Source organism: Bos indicus, chromosome 18, assembly GCF_029378745.1.
Source record: "Bos indicus isolate NIAB-ARS_2022 breed Sahiwal x Tharparkar chromosome 18, NIAB-ARS_B.indTharparkar_mat_pri_1.0, whole genome shotgun sequence".
NCBI lineage: Eukaryota > Metazoa > Chordata > Mammalia > Artiodactyla > Bovidae > Bos > Bos indicus.
In genome coordinates, this window is record NC_091777.1 from 46,686,765 (window position 1) to 46,709,905 (window position 23,141).

At 53.6% G+C, this 23,141-nt stretch overlaps 2 protein-coding genes across 9 annotated transcripts; one reads left to right on the plus strand and one right to left on the minus strand.

Annotated features, from left to right (window-relative positions):
* Positions 1-4,608: 4,608 nt before the first annotated feature.
* Positions 4,609-23,137, minus strand: SBSN (suprabasin). 8 transcript variants are annotated; one of them, XR_011561771.1, is made up of 9 exons: positions 22,950-23,137; positions 22,419-22,631; positions 21,780-21,918; positions 17,462-17,888; positions 16,754-16,887; positions 9,765-9,851; positions 5,720-5,785; positions 5,558-5,602; positions 4,609-4,698 (listed from the first exon to the last, which is right to left on the minus strand). XR_011561771.1 is itself a non-coding variant. In XM_070772163.1 (5 exons), exons 1-5 carry the CDS (start codon positions 9,228-9,230, stop codon positions 4,675-4,677), a joined length of 1,728 nt encoding a protein of 575 aa, XP_070628264.1. In that variant the 5' UTR covers positions 9,231-9,740; the 3' UTR covers positions 4,609-4,674. The 8 variants fall into 8 exon arrangements, 1 of the variants encoding a protein (XP_070628264.1); XM_070772163.1 differs by lacking the exons at positions 9,765-9,851; positions 16,754-16,887; positions 17,462-17,888; ... (1 more) ...; positions 22,419-22,631; positions 22,950-23,137 and adding exons at positions 7,584-7,871; positions 7,926-9,740; XR_002182788.2 differs by lacking the exons at positions 4,609-4,698; positions 5,558-5,602; positions 5,720-5,785; ... (1 more) ...; positions 16,754-16,887; positions 17,462-17,888 and adding exons at positions 18,070-19,012; positions 20,642-20,761.
* Positions 14,022-22,950, plus strand: GAPDHS (glyceraldehyde-3-phosphate dehydrogenase, spermatogenic). Its single transcript, XM_019979197.2, has 11 exons — positions 14,022-14,181; positions 16,291-16,453; positions 17,476-17,572; positions 17,757-17,863; positions 20,020-20,110; positions 20,191-20,309; positions 20,675-20,756; positions 21,046-21,197; positions 21,359-21,521; positions 22,537-22,634; positions 22,725-22,950. Exons 1-11 carry the CDS (start codon positions 14,115-14,117, stop codon positions 22,795-22,797), a joined length of 1,212 nt encoding a protein of 403 aa, XP_019834756.2. The 5' UTR covers positions 14,022-14,114; the 3' UTR covers positions 22,798-22,950.
* Positions 23,138-23,141: the final 4 nt, after the last annotated feature.

Here is a 23,141-nt window from a genome sequence, read left to right on the forward strand (position 1 = left end):
ATTGTTGAACTTTGGGGACCGTGGTGAGGACTTTGACTGCTAATGAGGTAGAACCAGCCAAGGGCTGGGAATCAAGGAGGGTTGTGCTAATGAGGTAGAACCAGCCAAGGGCTGGGAACCAAAGAAGGTTGTGACCTGATTCAGATGTTTAACTGACAACAGACGGGGGTGGGGGTGGGCCTGAGGTGTACGGAGGCCAGGGAGGAAGCTTCTGGGGGAGGCCGAAATCAAGGATGGATCGGGCATGGGGCTCAGGGCTCGGTGGCATCTCTGCTCCCCTCTCCGGGGTCCTGGGCCTCAGACTGGCAGCTGCTGGCTCACCTCATCCTTTCCTGGAGCCCATGCTCAAATCCTGACTTGATTACTTACTGCAAGAGGTGTAGATACAAGGATGACACAAGGTAACACACAAAGCAAAGAGCTTAGCACGGTGCCTGGCACATAAGAACACTCGAAATATGTTCTTGCTAGTGTCAGACACATCACCGATGTTGGAATAATTTCCTGGCAGCTGTTTAATTTTGAGACACATACACAGGCACGCAAGTACCCCCTGAATGGGCCAAAGGCAGAAATTTATTTTTAAAGAGGACTTATTTGGGGAATTCCCTAGCAGTCCAGTGGTTAGGACTCCCCACTTCCACTGCGGGGGTGACAGGTTCAATCCCTGGTCTGGGAACTAAGATCCGTAAGCAATGTGCTTCCCACTCCCCTACCCCCGACAAGAAACAACTTGGTACGGGAACTTATTTGGAAGTAGCCCTCCCCCAACCCAGGGTCACAAGGAAGCCCGCCGCTGCCCCTCGAGCAGAGATGCCCAGCAGGAAAGTGCTTGGGTTGAGGAGCCAGCCATCACTGCCTACTAGCTGGGTGGCCTCCATCAACTCTGTCCCTTCTCTGAGCCTTGGCTTCATCATCTCTAAGGGGGTGATCATGGGACCCGCCTCAGGGGAGGTTATGAGGGTGACTGAATCATGTCTGTAAGTGCTTAGTCTAGAGTGAACACCCAATAAGTGCTGGTGGTGACGGTCCCACCCAGCCTCCTCTCCCTGTTCTTCCACAGCCTCGGCAACTGGCCTCCTCTCTTTCTGACTCCCTCGCCTGACTGCCTGTCTGGCCCAGCTTCGGGCTTCCTGCTTATACATCCCAGGTCTGCTCCAGCCGGTAGCCTCCTCTCTACTAGTTGCCAGACACCTGTGCCCGGCCTCAACCCCTCTTCCAGAAACTCTTAGTCTAGGAGAAATGGATATGAAACAGGTAAGGAGATAATTGCAGGCTTCCCAGGTGGCTCAGTGGGTAAAGAATCTGCCTGCAATGCAGAAAACATGGGTTCGATCCTTGGGTTGGGAAGATCCCCTGAAGGAGGGCATGGCAACCCACTCCAGTATTCTTGCCTGGAGAATCCCATGGACAGAGGAACCGGGCGGGCTACAGTCCATTTGGTCACAAAGCGTTGGACACGACTGAAGTGACTGAGCATGCACACACACACACAAGTATATAATTACAGTTTGTCACAACACCTTGAAGACCAGGATCAGTGCACTATGGGAGCAGAGATAGACCTTTGTTCAAACCGGGGAGTCAGGAAAGGACAGATAGGCAGGGCAAACGTCCCTAGCAGAGGAAGCAGAGCTCGCCAGGCATCGAGGAAGGACTGAGCCATGCCTCTTGTAACCTTCAGATCTGGCTCAACCCTCCTCTTCCAGAAGCCTCCCAGGACTGACCCCCAGCATTATCCTATATCTCTTTGGCACCGTCAGGAACCCCATTCAAGCCAACCTAGCAAGAAAATGGAGGCAAATAGAATCAATGAAAGCTTTTACTTTCTGAAAGAATGATTCCCCACTCAGAAGGGATTCTTCCAGACCAGATGAAAGGACGTTCAACACAGAGTAGACTCTCTGTTCCCACATGTGTAGGAAACATGCGGCATTGAGTTGGGCAAAAAGTTCATTTGGTTAGTGAACAGTTGTTCAATAAAGTTCTTGTGAAAATGGAAAATATGTGTTTTATTGTTACTTAAAACCAAACGAACTTTTTGGCCAACCCAATAGGAATGAATGCTTCTGTTTATTGAAATGCCAGAAACAAAGCTCTGGGATTTACTTTGAAAAGCATTGAAAATGTATCAGTATACCCAAGCAGAAGAATCAGGGGAGGGGATGGTTAGGGAGTTTGGGATGGACATGTACACACTGCTATATTTAAAATGTATAACCAACAAGGACCTACTGTATAGCAATAAAAGAAAAAGTATCAGTACATGGCTAGACGGTTTGGTGTGTGTTGAGTGGAAATGTGATAAAGCAAGCATAGTCATATGTTCATGGTGGAATCCAAGTGGTGAGTATGCAGGTATCCACTGTAAAATTCTTTCATTTTTGCAATAAGATACTGCCAGGGAAAAAAAGGAGCATATATTGTTTAAGTAGGGACTTCCCTAGTGGTCCAGTGGTTGGGACTCTGAGCTTCAACTGCTGGGGGCCTGGGTTCTATCTGTGGTTGCGGAGGCAGTGAGGCAAAAAATAAATAAATAATAAAATAAAATAGTGGTATTCTACAAACAAGGAAAAACACAGAGAATATGAAGTGCCCAGAACATTGCCTTTACTGTGCATATCAGGCCCCTCCCCTCCCTGGTGTGTCCTAAATTTAATCTTTATTGATACATCACTTCGTGTTTGTTTTCAAATTCTGTTTGTGCTTAGTCACTCAGTGGTGTCCAGCTCTTTGCGACCCCATGGACTGCAGCCCGCCAGGCTCCTCCATCCATGGGATTCTCCAGGCAAGAGTACTGGAATGGGTTGCCATTTCCTCCTCCAGGAGATCTTCCCGACCCAGGGATCGAACCCACATCTCCCGTGTCTCCTGCTTTGCAGGCAGATTCTTTACCTGCTGAGCCACTGGGGAAGCCTTCCCAGGAAGCCTTTAAATTCCCCAAGGGCAAAAACACTGTCTCTATTTCTGGTCCCACGGTTGATAGAATTTTGGAGCTGGAAGCCATGTTTGTAGTCCTCTCTTGCAGATCCCCGCCCTCCTTTATATGAGAGGAAGTGGTGGCCCCTGGAGGGGAAGGACATGGCCCACAGGCACCTGGTCTCCCAGCACTCCACCCATGCTAGGTGAGTAGTCTACAGACTTTATAGGCAACTGGGCAAGGTCAGGTTCTGGAAATAGACAGGCCTGCTACTTTCTCACAGGTTACCCCAGGCAAGTGGCCTGGCCCCTTGGAGCCTCACCTTCCTCCTCCACACACTGTAGATCACATCCTTTGGGTTGTAGGAAGCTTAAAGGGCTGTAGAGTATCTTTCATATGGTACCCGGAAGCTACTGCATGCTCAGTATATAGTAGTTGCTAGCATCGTTGCTCCGGGCTTTGAGCCATCCACAGATCTGAAAACGGGGCCTCGTGTGTCACCATTCCTCCCATAAAGAGGCCTCCCTCCTGTCCTTCCCCCTGAGCCCTTTGTGGTCCCACCGGAGAGAAGACCTCGCACGTGTGCCTCCTTCCTCTCTCCTTATTCACTGAGTCCCCTCCCTACTGATACTAAACAACAAAAGAGGACTTCCCTGGTGGTACAGTGGATAAGAATCTGCCTGCCAATGCAGGGGATACAGGTTCGATCCCTGGTCCTCGAGAAGGTCCCACAAGCCGCAGAGCAGCCAAGCCCGTGCACCACAACTACTGAGAAGGTGCCCTAGAGCCCGGGAGCCACAACTATTGAACCCATGAACTGCACCTCTGGAAGCTGGCACACCCTAGAGCCTGTGCTCCGCAACAAGAGAAGCCACCGCGATGAGAAGCCCACCCACCATGATGAGCGAGTAGCCTCCACTCTCCACCACGAGAGAGCCTGCTCGCAGCAACAAAGACCCAGCATAACCAAAAATATTTTTTAAATGTTAAAAATAAATAAATAAACAGCAAAAGACCTCTGGGTTTACAGAATATCCTTTGTGGCTGTTTCTCTCTCCACTTGTTGTGTGACTTTGGTTGTGTTTCTTAACTTGCCTGAACCTCCATGTGATTTTTTATAAAATGGGGCAATAGCAGTACCTCTTACCTAACTGGTCAATTGAGGCGATTCAGCGAGGTCATGCATGTAACACCCGGGGAGCCTAGCATGCCTTAATTACATGATACACACGGGTTACTATTGGTATTCCTTTGGGTCCACACCCCTGAAGGAGGATGCTAACTTTCTGGGCTCCACCAAGGTTCCTGCCATTTTCCCCCGGGTGCTCCTCCCCGCACTACTGGCCCGGCGGGGCTTTCCCTGCATGGATTTCCTCTCGGTGCCAAGAACGAACTTTGCACTAGTGAAGTATAACCTGTCCCTGTAACCACACTCCTCCATCAGATCAGCCCAAAATCTCCAGCTCCACCCATCCTGTGCATCAGACTCCCGGTTCCTCCAGCAGCAAGAGGAGGAAAGACAAGCCTCCTCCCATGAATCCCCCGCTTAGGGAGAACAATGGACCATGATGTTGTATAGTGTATTGTATTTATTCACAAGTCTCAGTATTGACCCCTAAGGGACTCTAGAAATCCTCCCCCTTCCCTTCCCCACGCCCCCCCAACCCCGCCCTGCGTGCCCCAGCTCCTTCAGGTCACTTCAGCGGATATGACAATAGGAATGTCAGTGTCTTCAACCAGGCCAGTTCATCAGCTTAGGGAATGATGCTGGTGACGCTCTGGAGGAGAGAAGGAGAGAGGGAGTGGATACAGAGTCCTGCACCCTCACACCCCCTAAAGAGATGAGAGGGAGACTAGCTACTCCGGCCAGGAGTTGCTTCTTTTCCAGGGACTATCTTAAGGAAGGCGGCACCTAGACTCAGGAAGAACAGGGAGCCGGTCCACCCAGACACAGGTGCCAGGAGCCTCGGTAGAGACTGAGAAGCCTTGTCTGCTTTGCCTGAGAGGATCCTCCACCACCTCCAGAGCCCGGGAATAAACACGGGTGTGTCTCTGAGTTTCTGGCGTAGTCTTAGGGCTGTTCTACACCCTCACCCATTGGATCCAGTTTCAGGCCGCTGAATATACTGAGCACAGACGAGACCCAGGACTTCTCTTTGGGTCTAGAGGGAGGCCCAGGATCCCAGAGGAGCCTTTAGCCTGGTAGGGGGTGGGGGTGGGGAGGGACTTGCTGTCCACCAGGGACAGAGCTGGGGTTCCCGCCACCCAGGATGTTGCCACAAGACAGCAGGAACGAAACAGCCAAGGGAGTCACAGTGAAGAGAGCGGGTGTGATAGGAGATGCCGAGGGGCGTGGTGACAGGCACACGTGGGAAGGTTTCAGCAGCCCCTTCCTCCCTGGCTCCTAGATGCATAGGGACCCCTGGAGGTCTCTTCTGCTTGGATGGGAATAGAAAGAGCCCAAAAGGTGAGCGCAGGATGTGAAGAGCAGAGAGCAGGGAGGCAAGGCAGACCAGAGCTGGGAAACGGGTTGGCTGGCATCTGCAGAGCCTGAGTGTCTGTCCGAAGCACAGCTCTCAATGAACAGGTGATGGAAGAGGGTATGAGAACATCTCCAGAAACCACCTAGGCACTCACCTTCCACAGGACTGACAAGGCCATGAAGGGCTTGTTGACCGAAGCCTGAAATTCAAGGACAAGAGGCTCAGTCCCCAGCATCTGTCCCACCTACCACCCGAGGAAAGCCTCCGCTCCCCGCACCACCACCCTCCGAGTCCATGCTGTGTGCTCGAGACTTACTCCAGATGTTAAGGTTGTGGTTGCGGCCCCTCCGTGCTGGGTGGTGGATCCGCCTGGATGACCGTCCTGTGGACGAAGCCCAGACTGTTGTTACAACCCCCCAGACCTTGAGGGTCTCCCAACTTCTTTTTTCCCAGTGGCCCGTTTTCCGTAGGGTGACTGGGACTGGGGTGGGAGGCATAAGCTCCCTCGCCGACCCGCACTGTCCAGGAAGAAAACCCAAAGCCCACGTGGCTGTGGGAATTCCATGAGAGGAGAAGCCAGGAACCATGTCTGCCCTTGCTGGTCAGTCTTCCCTCAATTCCCTTTTGTTCTGGTTAATGAGACGTTCTTAGTCACTGAGAAGGGGCCTCACTAGAAAGGGAGCCCAGAGGAGCCACACAAATACCAAGACCATAGTTTAATCTCCGCCCTGACCTCTAATACACTCTTCTACACACACTCCATCCTGATCACTAGTTCGGGCTGATCCCCACCCTGAACCCTCCCCAGACTCTCAGCAGCGCCTCTGCCTCTCACTGATGCTGCTAGCCTTGAGTTCCCAAACAAACCACCCACTCTTGGGCTCTATTCAGTGAATCCTGGCACCTGACTCACAGCCCTCTCCCTTACCCTGCACACTTTCAACATAGTTCTTCTCTCCGCACCCACCCATCCCTGGCTCCGTGGCTGGCAGCTTTCGAGGCCTGGGCCAGTCTGCAAGCTGGTATCCCAAGACTCTGCATGGAGAGTGGGGAGTGGGGAACTGGGGCAGGCAGGAGTCAGCCTTCTCTTGCTCCTCCTTGGTGCCCGTAATGCCGTGTGTGGTGCAGCTTGCCTCCCAGTATCTCTCCCCTCTATGTAAGTGGGGATCAGAAATCCCCCAGGAAGTCTCCCTGGTGATCCAGTGGTTAAGACTCTGAACTTCCAATGCAGGAGGTGGGACATGGATCCCCGGTTGGGAACTAAGATCCCATATGCCACATGGCTATGCTCTCTATGCTTAGTTGCTCTGTCATGTCCGACTCTTTGCAACCCCATGGACTGTAGCCCACCAGGCTCCTCTGTCCGTGGGGATTCTCTAGGCAAGAATACTGGAGTGGGTTGCCATGCCCTCCTCCAGGGAATCTTCCCAACCCAGGGATTGAACTCAGGTCTTTGATCTTGCAGGCAAATTCTTTACCATCTGAGCCACCAGGGAAGCCCATGCTACATGGCACGGAGAAAGAAACAAACAAACAAAGGAAGGAAGAAAGGAAGAAAGATCCTTTGGAAGGCCTCCTCTGACAAGGCAGTGTGGAAGAAGAGAAAAAAGCCTAACTTGCAATTCACCAAAGCTGTGTGCTAGCCATGTGACCTTAGCAAGTCCCTCAAACCTCACTGAGCTTCTGGTTCCTTATCTGAGAATCAGGGAGTCAGCATCCTTACCTGACTACCTCAGAGGCTTGCTATGAAAATTAAACAGAGTGGGCTTATCTCCCAGAGCTAGTCCTAAAGTTCATGCTGACGTTCTGGGTTTTCTCAACACTCATTCTCTTTGCTCCATAATAGATCTTGGCCTCAGTAACTACTTCCTGTTCCCCAGGGGAGGCAGTGCTCCTCCCTACCGATTGCCTTAACTGGGAAGACAGCTCCCTGGAGGTGGGGCTGGGGTCCTGTCCATATAGGGCTTTGCAGATAAGATGGCTTAATCAGTCTGACCTGTTGGCCACCAGCTCCTTTGTAAGGGAGATGGAGAGTGGGAAGCCCAAGCTTCCCCCAAGCTTAGCTGCCCAAACTTCTTTCACCAAATGATGGTGACGTGGGCTCCCCAAAATGTCCCAAGGGTTGAACTTCTCCCTCCCCCAACACCCTTCTCCCCACTTCCCCACCCCTGTTCACCTACATTCAGCAGCTGGTTGGCCTCCTTGCCGGCTTGGTTGACCCCATTATGAACATTCTGCTGCAACCTGTCCTCCTGCTTCCCGGCCTGGCCTGCAGCATGGTGGACACCTTGGCCAAGTTTCTCCGCTTCCTTTCCAGCCTGGCCAGCAGCGTGGTTGACCCCATGGCCCAATTTCTCTGCCTCCTTGCCGGCCTGGTTGACCCCATCATGGACCCCTTGAGCCACTTTACCCGCCTGCTTTCCGGCCTGTTCAGCGGCGTGGTGGGCCCCCTGCCCAAACTTCTCTGCCTCCTTCCCAAACTGCCCAGCGGCATGGTGGACCCCCTGCCCAAACTTCTCTGCCTCCTTCCCAGCCTGATTCACTCCACGTTGGACCCCCTGGACTATTTTTTCTCCCTCTTTCCCAGCCTGCCCGGCAGCATAATGAACATCCTTGCCAAACTTCTCTGCCTCCTTCCCAGCCTGATTCACTCCATGTTGGACCCCCTGGACTATTTTTTCTCCCTCTTTCCCAGCCTGCCCGGCAGCATAATGAACATCCTTGCCAAACTTCTCTGCCTCCTTCCCAGCCTGATTCACTCCATGTTGGACCCCCTGGACTATTTTTTCTCCCTCTTTCCCAGCCTGCCCGGCAGCATGGTGGACTCCTTGACCAAACTTCTCTGCCTCATTCCCAAACTGCCCAGCACCATGGTGGACCCCCTGCCCAAACTTCTCTGCCTCCTTCCCAGCCTGATTCACTCCATGTTGGACCCCCTGGACTATTTTTTCTCCCTCTTTCCCAGCCTGCCCGGCAGCATGGTGGACTCCTTGACCAAACTTCTCTGCCTCATTCCCAAACTGCCTAGCACCATGGTGGACCCCCTGCCCAAACTTCTCTGCCTCCTTCCCAGCCTGATTCACTCCATGCTGGACCCCCTGGACTATTTTTTCTCCCTCTTTCCCAGCCTGCCCGGCAGCATGGTGGCCCCCCTGCCCAAACTTCTCTGCCTCATTCCCAAACTGCCCAGCCGCATGATGGACCCCCTGCCCAAACTTCTCTGCCTCGTTCCCAAACTGCCCAGCGGCATGGTGGGCCCCCTGACCAAACTTCTCTGCCTCGTTCCCAAACTGCCCAGCGGCATGGTGGGCCCCCTGACCAAACTTCTCTGCCTCTTTCCCAGCCTGCCCAGTGGCATGGTGGGCCCCCTGGCCAAACCTCCCTGCATCACTTCCCGCCTGGTTGACCCCATGAGGGACCCCCTGAATCACTGTGTCTGCCTCCTTCCCAACCTGTCCGGCAGCGTGGTTGACCCCATGGGCAAGCTTCTCTGCTTCCTTTCCTGTATGTCCGACGCCATTGTTGATTCCATGGGCTACCTTGTCCAAGCCACGGTTGAGCCCCTGGACACCCTTCTCCAGCTCCTTGCCGGCCTGGTTCCCCATGCTGCTGAGTCCATTAAAAACTTTCTCCACTTCCCTTCCAGCTTGAGTGATTCCATTGTTGATGCCTTCCAGGGCCTTGCCCACTTCTCTCTCTGCACTGCTCAGCCCTCGGTTGATCCCTTCAATGACCTTCTCAATGGGATCATTGTTGGCCGCCCATCCAGGCAGAGCCCCCAGTAGCAGCAGGAGGGAGCAGGAGCTGAGCAAACTGGCAAGATGCATATTGTTGGGCAAGCGGGGAGGATGCAGAGAAGAGCCAGGGAGGCAAAGCTGCTATTTATCCTCTGCCTCCTTTGCTCTTCTCCACCCCTCATGACTCAATTACCCTGTGAGGTGCTTAGTCCCCGATCAGGGAGGTATTTCCCAGGGAGATCTGGGGTTGAGCAATGAGAAGAGGAGGAAGAGAGGGTGAGTCATGAATGGAGAAGACTCACACGGCATCTTTGCTCCTTGCCCAGCTCTCACCCTCCACCCCTGAGCCCATATGTCTGCCCTTTCAATCACCTGCTTTTTTCATTCCTGTCACTATCCAGGCTTCATCTCTCCCAACCCCATCTTCAGTCACCCTCCATCCCTAGGACCCTGGCTGGTTCTTCAGCATCTTCACTCCTCTCAGGGGATCTAAGGATCCAGCTTCCCCAGAAACAAGGGTCTGAAAAGATGGGGAGCAGGGGCCAGAAGCACCCCCCAGGGAGTGGAAGCAATCATTAGACCTTGCTCTGATTGTTGTTGTTGACCCCCAACCCCAACACTTACTATGCTCCAGCCACACAGGTCTTCTCTCTGGTCCTCAAACACACCGAGCTCATTCCTGCCTCATGCCCTTGGCACTTGCTCTTCTCTCTGCCCAGAATGAAGAACTCAGATTTTCACAGGTTAGGTTCCTCCTCACTCTCTTCTTGCCTCAGATGTCACCTTCTCAAAACACCCTTCCCTGGCCCTCCCCCAGTTATACTCTGTAATGTCATCCTTTACTTTTTATAAGCTCTTACCACAATCTGAAATTATTTTTTATTGTCTGTCTCACCTATCAGATTGTACGCTTCCCAGGTGGTGCAGTGGTAAAGAACCCACCTACCAATGCAGGAGATCTCAGTTCGATCCCTGGGCTGGGAAGATGCCCTGGAGGAGGGCATGGCAACCCACTCACTGGATTCTTGCCTGCAGGATCCCCACAGACAGAGAAGCCTGGGGGGCAACAGTCCATGGGATCACAGAGAGTCAAATATGACTGAGCACGTGCACACACACACACACATCCCTATCAGTTTGTAGACTTCCAGAGGACCTTTGTCTGTGTTGGTCATGCTATATCCTGAGCTTCGAGAACATTCAGTAAACATTTGTAGGTTGAACAATGGATGGCTTAGAAGAGAGTCCAGGCCTGAGCCTGGGTCTCAGAGCGTGATGGAGGGAAGTTTGTATGTGTCCCCAGAGCAGCATCAGGTCCCTTGGTGAGGGTGGAAGATTTTGGAACCAGAAACACATTCTTGCCCTACCTCCCAGCCCTTGGGCAAGGGCAGAGGACTGATTGCCACTAGCTGGGACAGGACGTAGTGTCTCCTGAAAAGCCGGTTGAGGCAGCCACAGGGAGGAGCCGAAGACCCAGGGCAGCAGGAGCCAGTCAGCCAGAACCTGGGCTGGGGGCCAGGAGCTCATCCCTTCCTCCCTCCTCCCCCTGAGGCCTCCTAAGTCCCGACCTGAAGTCCCAAGTGTTGACATAATGGCAAGAGCTGGAGACAGAAACAGCTGAGAGTTTGGCCTCAGTGTGGAGTGGGACATCGAGCAAAGGGCAGGGGGCGGTGGTAGGTCTGTCCTTGGTGGGTCTGTAGAGCTGGTTTGGAGGGACTAGAAGGATGATGGCCAGTGGGTGGGTACAGTTGGGTGTCGGGGTGAAAGATATTTGGGTTTTGGTGCCAAGGGGAGAGCCTGGGAGAGGGGGTGAAGGTGGGTTTGCAGGTGGGCAGTCCAGGCACGAAGGAATGTGCTGGGTGTGAGCAGGTGGGGGCGGCGGAGTTATGCGTGTGGGTGCCCAGGTGTGGCGAGAATCTGCACGTGTTTTCAGGCTTTGCTCAACAAGGGTGACAAGATCCACTTCCCCTGGAGGACCCAGGGCTCCATCTCAGATCCAGGGATCCAGATCCAGAAAGCCAGGAGTTTCTGCCTTCTCTTCTCTAGGTTCTGCCCATAGACCATGATTAATTGTGCCACCTCTCCAAGCTTGAGCTTACCAAGTTGGGTTCACAGTCCAAGGATAAAGTCAAATCTCTGGGCAACTTCAGGTGTGGCTTTCCTGCCCTTGTCCCGCACCAGAATGAGGGAGTTCCCCAGGCTGGGAGGTTGCTAGGTGGGGAAGGGTGAGCTTCAGAATCTTAATCTGCCCCGAGACTGAGAGGTGGGGTTTCTCCTTCGGAAATGTACTCCGTTTCTCTCCCCCACCCTCCATCCTACCACCTTCTGTCAGTCTCCATCCTTCTCTTCAGTGCATAGTCCTCATTGTTGTTGTTCAGCCACTCAGTCATGTCCCACTCTTTGCAACCCCATGGACTGCAACACATCAGGCTTCCCTGTGCTTCACTATCTTTGCTCAAACCCATGTCCATTGAGTTGGTGATGCCATCCAACCATCTCGTCCTCTGCCGCCCCCTTCTCCACCTGCCCTCAATCTTCCCCAGCATCAGGGTATTTTCCAATGAGTCGACTCTTTGCATCAGGTGGCCAAAGTATTGGAGCTTCAGCTTCAGCATCAGTCTTTTCAATCAATATTCAGGGTTGATTTCCTTTAGGACTGACTGGTTTGATCTCCTTACGTCCCAAGGGACTCTCAAGAGTCTTCTCCAACATCACAGTTCAAAAGCATCAATTCTTCATGCTCAACCTTCTTTATGGTCCAACTCTCACATCCATACATGATTACTGGAAAAATCATTCATTCTCACTTGCACTATTTAACTCAGGACTTTGGCATCTATCTCCATGTATGAGATTAACCTGGAGTTGTCCTTTCTCTGCTGTTTCCTAGAGTGAGTCGTGGAGGTTTCAGGAGCTGAGCTGTCACAGCACCCCCACAGCACTCCCATGAAGTGTGCAATGTGGGTACACACAGTGTGCCTGCCACTCCATGGGGCCTCAGAGCCCAGGCCCTACCCGGAGTGCCTCAGCACAGGAGCTGCCACTAGGCTTCCCAGCTTCACTTAGGCTCTGCACTAGGTCCTGTAGAATGGCGAATATTTGTTCCCAGGGCCTCAGCACATCTTGCCCATAAAATCATTGGGATCTGAGTCACCCTTTGGGAGGACAGATCTTAACTCCTTGTTTCTTCTCTCGTTATTGGCCTCCGCAGATTTGCCATTTCTTTTTTTTTTGGTGGCACTGGGTCTGTGTTGCTGGGCATGTGTTTTCTCAAGTTGCAGTGTGCAGGCTTCTCATTGTGGTGGCTTCTCTGGTTGTGGAGCTCAATATCCAGGGCTCGTGGGCTTCAAGTTACTGTGCACAGTAGTTGCGTTGCATGGGCTTAATTGTCCCGAGGCTTGTGGGATCTTCCCAGACCACAGAAGTCCCACCATTTCTTTTTGTACCAGTTTTGATTCCTCGTATTTTCTAAGAACATTTTAACTGCATCTAGTTTTTCATATCTATTATTGTAAAGGCATACAAAATCAGTCCCTTTTCAGTCCTGGTTTTATTTGTGCACACTTCCTCCACCTTGACTATACATGTTAAATTTGGTACCCCCCCACCTCTGTTCTCCTTTTTGGTCTGGGTTTGTTGACATCTCCCCAACTGTTCACTCAACTTATTTTCAGTTTCACCTTTCTCATCCAAGCAGGAAGGCCTCACCCTTGCTCTGTCTCATGGCAGATGCTTAGCAAACTGAGTCCTTATGGAGGTTAGGGGAAGGAAGAGGTTATGTCATTCTGCCCTTTCTTGCTTCCACACCTCTCTCTGGGACGATGACTCCCTCCTGGCCCAAATCCCCCCGAAATCTTGGTCACAACTGTGTGTCAACTGGCCCTACAGGTGAAGGTGCCTGCCTGTGAGTCACAGATGAGCAAGCAAGCCCCCACACCCCATGCTTTGGGGGAAGGGAGCCATCAGTCCATGTGTTCTTCCCAGAATGTTTAATGAAAGCCTGCTTTGTGTCAGGCACAGGAGCTGGAGGACCAGTGATGAACAAAACAGAAAACAATGGGCCCAACAGGGAGACAATGAACAAGTAAAGGAGTAACTGCATCATGGGAAACTAAATACATGAAAAGCCATCAGGAAAAGAAGAGCATGTGTGACAGGACAGGACTCAAGATTGGGCATCAGAAGAAACCTCAGGAGGTTACATTTATTCATTCATCCTGGAATTATTTTTTGAGCAAGCACCTTTTAAGTACCATTCTTCTAGTCAATGGGATATAAAAGTTACAAAGGCAGACAAGCCCTCTAATGGGCAGAGACAATTTGCAAGAAAAAAAAAAAAAGGATAAATAAAATGATCTTTAGAGAGAGACATATGCCGGGAGGAAAATAAAATTATAGAGAATAAACCTAGAGCAGATTGGCACATTTTCATATGTAACCCAGGATGGGAAGTCAAACAAAGATTCCTGGATGACAGGAGTAATTAATGGTCATGGCAGGTAGTGACTGAGAAAGGAGAGAACTTTAGATGTGGAGTTAGGAGGAACTCTCTTAGAGCGTAGCACCTGAGGGAAACCAAGAGGCTGCCAAGGGAAGAACTTGAATGAGTACCAGAACGAATGAATAAATACAGGACTTCCAGGCAAAAAGAAATAGCGAGGATAACTATCCAGAGGAGGGTCCAGAAGAGCATACAGCCTGTGTGCCCAAGGAGAAGAAAGAACAGAGAAAGGGCTTTGAAGATCAGTGCAAAATGTTGGATTCCATTCGAGACGCCAGGGATGGTCTTGGAAGGGTGGTACATGGCCGCAGCCACGTGCCTCGACTGGGACTGGGGCTTCGCACCGGCTCCTCTGTGACGTCACAGGACGTCACGGAAAGAAGTTCCGGTCCCTCCAGCCCTGAGCCCCGTCAAGCAGTAACACCGCGGCGAGTGCCAGGGCGGCTGGCTGGGCCATGAAACCTTAGAAGGCCATGTCGAAACGCGACATCGTCCTCACCAATGTCACCGTTGTCCAGCTGCTGCGACAGCCGTGCCCTGGTGAGGGAGGCGGCGGAGCGACCCCCGGGAGGGAAGAAAGGGCGGTGGGTCCGAGCCCCTGCCGGCGGGAGGCGCCCTGGTAGCGTCCACCAGGAGCCGGACAGGGGGTGCGGGGTGAGGGACCACTTGCCGGTCGGGGCTCTTCCATCCGGAGCCGCTGCCCTCGCTCCCCACAGCCCCACCCTCCTCACCACCTAGTTTGCGGGCAAAGTGCGTTCTATGACGGTGGTGGAGGGAAAGGGGACCCCCGCCTCCAGGCTGGGCTTTGCGCCCGTAGCGCCATGGAAGGGTAGAAACCGTCCTGGGTGAAGGCAGGAGCCGGGTCTACGAGGGGGCACCCGGGATCTTCACCCCCTTCCCGCCCCGCCCCCTTACCGACTGAAGGCTAGGCCGCCCGCAGCCTCCGCACCTGAGGGGTGGGCAGGGCCGCGGTGGGTGGGGCTTGGGCGGGGCTCCAGAGTCCTGGAGACCCTGGAACGCGCCTGTAGGCCTTGAACCCCCCTCCCTGCTTATCACTCGCTCAGTGATCTCAGTCGTGGGTTTCCCCTCGGCAAAGTGGATATACAGCGCATACCTCACAGGATTCAGTGAGCTGATGCACGTGAAGAGCTCAGCACAGCACCTAGCCTTGGTGGCACCAGGAAATGGGAGCGTCATTGTAAATAATTGATAGCGCGCCCAGTACCGTGTTTCACCTACGGGGTGAAGCTTCATCACCGAAGCTGCCCCAGGCTCTTCCTTCCCAGCCCATGTACCCGATCCAGGAGCAGAGGGAAGAAGGCAAGCCTGGGGCAGGTTGCAAAAGGACCAGCTAGGGTTTCTCCTGAAAGGTCACAGAGTAGGCTCAAATCCCTACTCTTCACCATATGAAGAAATGCCCCCTTTTCACGAGGGCAGAAACAAAACCCCCAGGAATACCGACATTCTTAAGGTCACCAATAAACACTGACCAATAGTTTTATGAACTTGTAGCGGTACTGGAAACACACACAGCCCAGCCTCAGGTCACAAGGTCTTTGGCAGACTGGAGAGATTAGAAGAGAGGTCAGCTGACCCCCAGCTCCTAATCCCACCCCCTCCAAAGTCCCTTTGATTCTGGTGCCAAACACAACTCCAACCTTCATCCTCCAGGCTCTCTCCAATCCCTTCCCTTCCCTTCCCTCATGAATACACTTAGTGTCAGACGTTCTCCCCTCTATTAAAACCAGCACCGATTGTGCCTTGAGATCTCGCTGAGTCCTCACAGTAGCTCCCAGGCGAAGGGTCAGGTGTGACACCAGGAAACAGGCTAGTTTCATTACCTTGCTCAAGACAACTCAGCTGGCAGGTGGCTGAGCCAGGGCTGACATCCAGGCCTGACCCCCAGCTTGAAACCCTCTGCCAGCCAGGCCCCCTTGACTGCTGTCTCCACCAGGTCCCTCCTCCCCACATCAAACCCTCAAACTGTAGCTCAGACAACACAGCTTCAAGCATGTTTTAAACACAGTATGGATGTGGACATGCATGTTTGGAGAAGCAGAAGCTGATAGGGGTTTCCATTCGCTTCATATGTTACGATGGACTTATGTTTCCGAGGATAAGAATCACCTTGGAAACAGGATTCCTGGGGCTCAGTGCAGACCCGCTGAGTCAGATTTCCCTAGGAAGAGGTCTTCCCATGATCCTTACCAAAACAGTTTGGGGACCACTGGACTAGATCAGTTATCAGATAAGTTTGGGAAACAATCTTCAAAATATTGTGTGTGGCATGTTTCCTAGACTCTCCTGTAAGCACTACTGTGTCACCTCATTTAATCCTTACAGCGATCCTCTGAGAGAAGTACCATTATCATCTCCATTTTACAGAGGAGGAACACGAGGCACACAGACCATCACCCCAAGCAGTTGTTAAAAATACACATCCACTGAGTTAGAATCCCCAGGGAAGAGGCCCTGGCACTGTTATTTTAAAGCAAGCCCACCCCCTATCCTCTCTGTGGATTGGGTAGTTTGAGGAACACTGGGCTCGACAGAAGCCAGCAGCAGATCCTGAGTGGCAAAGATGGCTTGTTCTGTCGCAGTGATGGTACAGCTCATTAGCTCATTGTCCCTCTCCCCTGCTCCCAACAGTAACCAGAGCACCGCCCCCACCAGAGCCCAGGGTTGAAGCAGAGCCTGAGCCCCCGGCCCAGCCCCAGCCCCAGCCGGAGCCAATCAAGGAGGAAGTCCCACCACCTCCACCGCCCCCTCCTGCACCTAAGAAGGTTCGGGAGCTGATAGTTGGCATCAATGGGTGAGTCACCCCTGAGCGGTTCCCAAAGCTTTAGGGCCTACCCCTAAAGCTCTACCCCGTTGGGCTTCCCTGGTGGCTCATCTGCCTGCAATACAGGAGACCTGGGTTTGATCCCTGGGTTGGGAAGATCCCGTGGAGAAGGAAATGGCAACCTATTCCAGTATTCTTGCCTGGGAAATCCCATGGACATGGACAGAGGAGCCTGGTGGGCTACAGTCCATGGGGCCACAGAGTCGGACATGACATAGTGACTAAACAACGACACACTATTACTAAAGGGGGCATTTCCTCACATCTTACCAATGCTTTCATCCTGCCCATCCTGGAGAAACACAGGGATAAAGTCAAGAGGGCTCCACCTTCAGAGAGCTCACATTTGGGTAGAAAGTCAATGAATACGGAACACGGCAGCTCAGTGGTGAACAGTGTGGAACCTGGGGGAAGAGCAAAACTGAAGAGGGCTATGTTAGCCAGGGACTCAAGGAAGGCCTCTGGGAAGTGACACTGGAGTCCGACCATGCTCTGAGTGACAATGGGGCAGCAAGCAATGGCTAAGGGGTGTAGGGGGCAGCTCAGTGTTCTAAGGACAGGCAGGAATTCAGCACAGCTAGTGGGGGGTGGCACAAGCAAGGGAGAAGAGGACGGAGGATGGTGGAAAGCCACACAGGGGCCTGAAGGACCATGGTGAGGCGTTCGGATCTGGTTTTACTGATAGACGGGGATAGAGGTTTTCATTTTTCAGCTCGATAATCTGACCTGAAGTTCTACAGGATGCATCCAGCTATGAAGTGAGGAATAGGGGTGAGAGGACGGAGGGGCAGAGAAACACATAAAGCGGTGGAAATGGGCGAGATCGTGTGAGCAAAATGACACTGGCCCGCACAGGGATGGGACCGTCTTCCCCGGACTGAGACATCCCACCCAGTCCTCGAGCAGGCCTCTTTAACCCCTCCCTCCCGCCCCCCGCCCCTGCCTGCTAACTGGGGACTCTGAGGACAAACCCCTAACCTTCTCCCTGGCAGATTCGGACGCATCGGTCGTCTAGTGCTGCGTGCCTGCATGGAGAAGGGCGTTAAGGTGGTAGCAGTGAACGACCCATTCATTGACCTGGAATATATGGTGAGCAGCAGACAAAAGGCAGGGTGGGAGACGGTGGGACCGGAGTGGCGAAGGGGTTCGGGGGAGCTCTGTGGAAGGCTCCCAGCTGCCCTGTGGACCCCTCACGGGGGGCGGGGGGTGCTGGTCCCGAGAGATGCTCACTCCCCATCCACCCCAGGACTAGAAGTCCTTCTGTCTCCTGCAGGTGTATATGTTTAAGTATGACTCCACCCATGGTCGATACAAGGGGAACGTGGAACACAAGAATGGACAACTGGTCGTCGATAACAATGAAATCAGTGTCTTCCAGTGGTAAGGGCAGCTGTCTGATGCCAACCTGCAACATATTAATGCAGGGGTTGTAGAGGTGATTAGAAGGGGATTCCAGCCTCTCATGTAGGGTTCAATTTGTAACCCCCCAAACTACATGTGCATATGCTTCCAGGTACTGGTTTGGAGAGGCGATCTTGGAGAAGCCCCTGACCCCTAGAATGGGGAAGCAGTAATCTAGAAACATGTCCGCCTGTACTCAAAATACTTTTATTTAATACACATGTGTGTGTTTTCTCTGAGGCGTATCAGCTCAACCTGTCTAAAATTCAACTCTTGATTATCCTTCAACCCTTCAATCTATTTATCCCCCTGCCCAGGAAACGGCATCACCATCTAGCCAACTACTTCCATTCAGTTCCTACACAGCAGCCACAGAAGCCTTCTTAAACAGCTGGACTGGTTACCCCCCATCCCCACTTAAATCCTCCAGTGGCTTTCCCGTCACCCCACAAACAAAATCCCAGCTGCTGACGGGGTTCCCCACCAACTATGTGCCCCATGCCCCAGCCCCATGTCACCAAAGACACACTGGCGATCGACCTCTTGGAACCCTGCTCCAGCACCTCTTAGAACCCACTTCACCCAGTTCTCACTGATACAAACACTCATCCTTCATCTAAAGATGTATTTGTGGTTTTTTAAATATTTATTCGGTTACCTCAGGTCTTGGTTGCGGCCCATGGGCTCAGTGGTTGCCATACGCGGGCTTAGTTGCCCTGCTGCGTGTGGGATCTTAGTTCCCTACCTTAGGACTCAAACCCATGTCCCCTGCATTGCAAAGTGGATTCTTAACCACTGGACAACCAGGGAAGTCCCTTAAAGATAATGTTTAGAATCTAGTAAGTCAAAATCAGTAACAACTAGATGTTTACTAAGCTTCAAATACATTTTCAAAATACCAAAAAAAAAAAAAAATTAAAATTTATAAAATGGGAATCAGTAAATCTACTTTATCTAAGGTAAATTAGCCACTGCTGGCCCTATGGCTGCCTTCCATTTTTCACACATGCACACTTGCAAGCCCTCTCCAGCTGCAGGCAAGATCCACGGCCTTCCCAGTGCTCTTCCCAGCAGGTCCACTCTCAGCCCCGCTGTCCATCAGTGGTCAGGTATGGGTGGAGGTGAGGACTGGAAAGTCAGAATGAGAGAGGCTGTCCGACCCCAATTTGAAGTCATGACAACAAAAACAATTCGATTCCAGCAGAGCAGTTGTTGCTCAGACACAGAGTCCTTTCCTTCCTGGGCCCGGGCACCATGATCCCTGTCCCCTAGGGCACCCTCCCAGTGCTGCTCCGCCCCCACACAGCCACCCCGTGTGTGCCCCACTTGGGGGCCGCCTTCTCTGGTGACTGCAGTCCTTTTTCTCCCTTCCCCACTGCTCTGCATCACAGCACCATGGATGCCCTCTGGCATGTCTGCACAAGCAGTGTGGCTTATGTGTGTACTTTATCCTGCTCCCCCACTTCCTGTTGCATGACCCTGGGCAAGGGCATGAAGCTTGGTTTCCTCGTGTATCTGATGGGGATGCTGATCATACCCACCGCAGCCGGAGCAGGGAGAAGGGCCAGAGGTGTGCGGGGAGCACCAGAAAGGTCCTCCTCCCACAAAGCCTCATGCAGCGCTCCCGCAGGGAGGGCCCTGTCAGTCTGCAGTACCACTGTTGCTCTGGCACCTGTGGGCACAGGCCCTGGCCCCCTGGGTAGACTCAGTGCTTCTTGAAGAACGAATGAATAGAATCCTCAAAACAGGCCCCTGGGCAGGAGGGCAGGGCCCATGACAAGCTAGGGGAGGGGGCTGGGGTCTCCAGAGTCACTGACTGCCGCATGCCAGCTTCCCAACTGCTGCAGAGGAAATTTGTTGAAGGGCCCTTTCCCCAACTTGGAAGGCAGAAAAAGGGGAGGGGGATATAAGAGAAGAGCTGCTTGGGTCAGATGATGAAAAGGGGGACCTGCCAGATGACCACAGAGTGAGAGCCATGCGTGGTGCCCAGGGAGACGAGGAAGACACTCATTCCTGCCAGATGGCCTGGCAGGAAGGCCTCGGGTCAGCCTTTCTCAAATGGTGAAGGCCAGGGACTATGAAGGGGAGGTCAGGCAGCGGAGAGACTGACTGATGGCGCTGTCGCCCCTCCACAGCAAGCAGCCCAAAGAAATCCCCTGGAAGTCTGTCGGGAGCCCCTTTGTGGTGGAGGCCACTGGTGTGTACCTGTCCTTAGAGGAAACTAAGGTAAGTTGGGAGGAGACACCCGGGGCTGCCTGGGTGGGGTGGCACTCGAAGTGTCTCATGACTCTCTGCTTCTTCTCTAGGCCCACATCGAGGCAGGTGCCCAGCGTGTGGTCATCTGTGCGCCCTCTCCAGATGCACCCATGTTTGTCATGGGGGTGAACGAAAAGGAATATAACCCCAGCTCCATGAAAATCGTCAGGTAACGACGTATGGGCAGCAATATTCTGCAGGGTGTGCCTGAAGGACAAGCCTGGGGGTGGGGGGTGGGGGAGACAGGAATCCGTCTCACCCTCACCACTGCCCCTCGCCCCCTGGTGCTGTCTTCACTTCACTCCACTTCTCCTTCCCAAGGTCTTAGCAGCCCTCTTGTTCATGTTACCCTAAAGCCATCAGTTAGAAATGTTCTCAGAACATGTTTGGGGAGCTTCCGCTCCCCACTGCTCCCTCATCCCCAGCCCGTTTTCAGCAAACCAAGTCTGTGTGCAAACCCTGAAGGTCAGGTAAGGGGGGAGGGGCAGCTCTGCGGCTCACCTCATGGTGCCCTGGCACTCCTGGCTGTTTCAGCAATGCATCCTGCACCACCAACTGCCTGGCCCCCCTCGCCAAGGTCATCCATGAACGATTTGGGATTCTGGAAGGGCTGATGGTAAGCTGGGGAAAGGGGATGGGGCAGGAGACACAGCTGGGAACCTGTACCTCTTCCTCCCGTACTTGCTTCATGTGTGGAGTTAACAGGGAGAGGCTGGTTTTCTGGGAGGGGAGAAGCCCACCAGTGGTGACATCCTTTGAACTCTGGATCCTGCCTGCATGTGCTCCTCCTGTGGATGGGTGGTTGTGGCCCTGCCAACCTCCACACTTGGACCACTAACCTTGGGCCTGGGAAGAAGAAGCCTAGGAGCCGGGAAGGCCTCACCTTGGCCCTCTTCCTCCCCAAGACCACAGTCCATTCCTACACGGCCACCCAGAAGACAGTGGATGGGCCATCGAAGAAAGCCTGGCGAGACGGACGGGGCGCCCACCAGAACATCATCCCAGCCTCCACGGGGGCTGCTAAGGCCGTGGGCAAAGTCATCCCAGACCTCAAAGGGTATGAGAGCATGAGGCTGCAACTGGGGCGGGGGCCCACCCCAGGAGGACTGGACTGGCCCCCAACCCTGGAGGTGTCCAGTGTGGGGAAAGCAGAGACAAGGGGGAATGGTGGCGGGGCCCCTGGGTTCTGACTCCTGCCCCTGCTGTGGGATTCTTCAGGAAGCTGACAGGAATGGCATTCCGAGTGCCAACCCCAGACGTGTCTGTGGTGGACCTGACCTGCCGCCTGGCCCAGCCTACCCCATACTCAGCCATCAAGGACGCCATCAAAGCAGCAGCCAAGGGGCCCATGGCTGGCATCCTTGCCTACACGGAAGATGAGGTAGGAGCTGAGAAGGGACCCTGGGAAGAGCCCTCTGGGGAGGGGGCATGGTATTCCATTCACCAAGGAGTTGTTTGCAGCGTATTAAGACAGGACCTGCAGGGCTGGGAAGGTCAGCTCTCCCCACCAAATCAGGTCTCTGTACTCGCTCCCCTTTGGTCTGGACTGCTTTTCCCTCAAGTAGCCACACAGGGTGCCTTCACCTTCTCCAAGTCACTACTTAAACCTCTCACCTCTTTTTGTGGCCCTTGTCCTTACCTGAAATGTCATTTCATGGTCACTGTTGGCTCTGCTAGCATGAACACTCCAAGACAGTAGTGACCTTGGGACTCCTTTTTCACTTCCATAGCTCCAGCCATCTTCCAGGGCCTGGCATACAGCAGGTGCTCAACACATGCTTAGTGAACAAGACAAGGATTCCCATTTTTCAACACTTGCTTTGGGCCAGCCACAGCCCATGGCCTTCCCTGTGAGGAATGGGTATCACCTCCCTCTGCTCCATCAGTCCACTTTGGTGCTGTCTCCCTGCTTTAGCTCCTTCAAGTCCACCCTCCCAAAGCTGCCGGGATCTCTTAAAGAAATCAGATCACATCATCCTCAGAGCTGGAAACCTTCCTGTAGCCTTCCACCGTGCTAGGGTCAAACCCCCAAGGGCCCTCCTGCTCCAGTTCCTTCCACCTCAGACCCTACTGAGGGGTGGAACTGACCAGATCCTCCTAGTCCTCCAGAGCCAGGCTCACCACCTTCCCTCAAGGGCCTCTGGCGACTCATCCCCCTTGCAGGATTCCCAGGAAGAGATGTCTATTGGTGCAGCATCAAAGGCTGTTTGCAGTCTATATCCTTTAGCCTGGCCCCTATGAGGCCCCTATGCAATGCCCCCATGAGTCTCCCTCATACCCTGTCCCCAGAACCTGGACAAAGTGGGGCTCCATCAAATACTGTGCGCCCAAGAGACTGAGCTCCTGAAGGTCCTTCTTCTGCGACCCAGGCTTATCTTTGAAATTCTGATCTTCAGGTCGTGTCCACGGACTTCCTTAGCGATACCCACTCGTCTATCTTCGATGCTAAGGCCGGCATCGCGCTCAACGACAATTTCGTGAAGCTCATTTCCTGGTAAAGGGGGAAGGTGTCAGAGACCGTGGTGGGCAGAGTGGGAGTGGCCGGAAAGGATCCCCTGAACCCCCTCCATCCCTCCCTCCCCAGGTACGACAATGAATATGGCTACAGTAACCGAGTGGTGGACCTCGTCCGCTACATGTTCAGCAGAGACAAGTGAAGCAGGCTGACCCCCCTCTGCTTCCCAGTGCTCCCGGGCCGGAACCTGTTTCTCCTATCCCCGTCCTCGGCCCCCCGGGGAAAGGTGGGCGTCCCCGCGCGAGGGGCCTGTGCCGCTGGGCCAGTGGTAAAATAAAAACCCAGAGTGCTCACAGCTGCGCGCCATGTCTCTGCGCCGGTCACGACGGGATCGGGTCCGAGATCCAGAGCCGCGCCGCACGCGCTCGCTCGATCCGGGCGACCGGACCCCGAGAGCCGCTCCCGAGAGGCCGGGACGGCGCGGGGTCCAGCTCCGGACTGGGCTCCTTGCTCGTCGCCCCCGGGCGCGGCGGCGGAGCCGGATGA

What these genes read in the sequence shown, in the direction of transcription:
- SBSN (XM_070772163.1), bottom strand. Translation starts at nt 9,230, where the DNA reads ATGCATCTTGCCAGTTTGCTCAGCTCCTGCTCCCTCCTGCTGCTACTG. An exon ending in TGAATCAGGCTGGGAAGGAG is followed by an intron (nt 7,872 to 7,925) that starts GCAGAGAAGTTT and finishes TTTGGGAAGGAG; the next exon opens with GCAGAGAAGTTTGGGCAGGG. An exon ending in CCACAACCTTAACATCTGGA is followed by an intron (nt 5,603 to 5,719) that starts GTAAGTCTCGAG and finishes CTTGAATTTCAG; the next exon opens with GCTTCGGTCAACAAGCCCTT.
- GAPDHS (XM_019979197.2), top strand. Translation starts at nt 14,115, where the DNA reads ATGTCGAAACGCGACATCGTCCTCACCAATGTCACCGTTGTCCAGCTG. An exon ending in GCTGCGACAGCCGTGCCCTG is followed by an intron (nt 14,182 to 16,290) that starts GTGAGGGAGGCG and finishes TGCTCCCAACAG; the next exon opens with TAACCAGAGCACCGCCCCCA. An exon ending in GAAATCAGTGTCTTCCAGTG is followed by an intron (nt 17,864 to 20,019) that starts GTAAGGGCAGCT and finishes GCCCCTCCACAG; the next exon opens with CAAGCAGCCCAAAGAAATCC.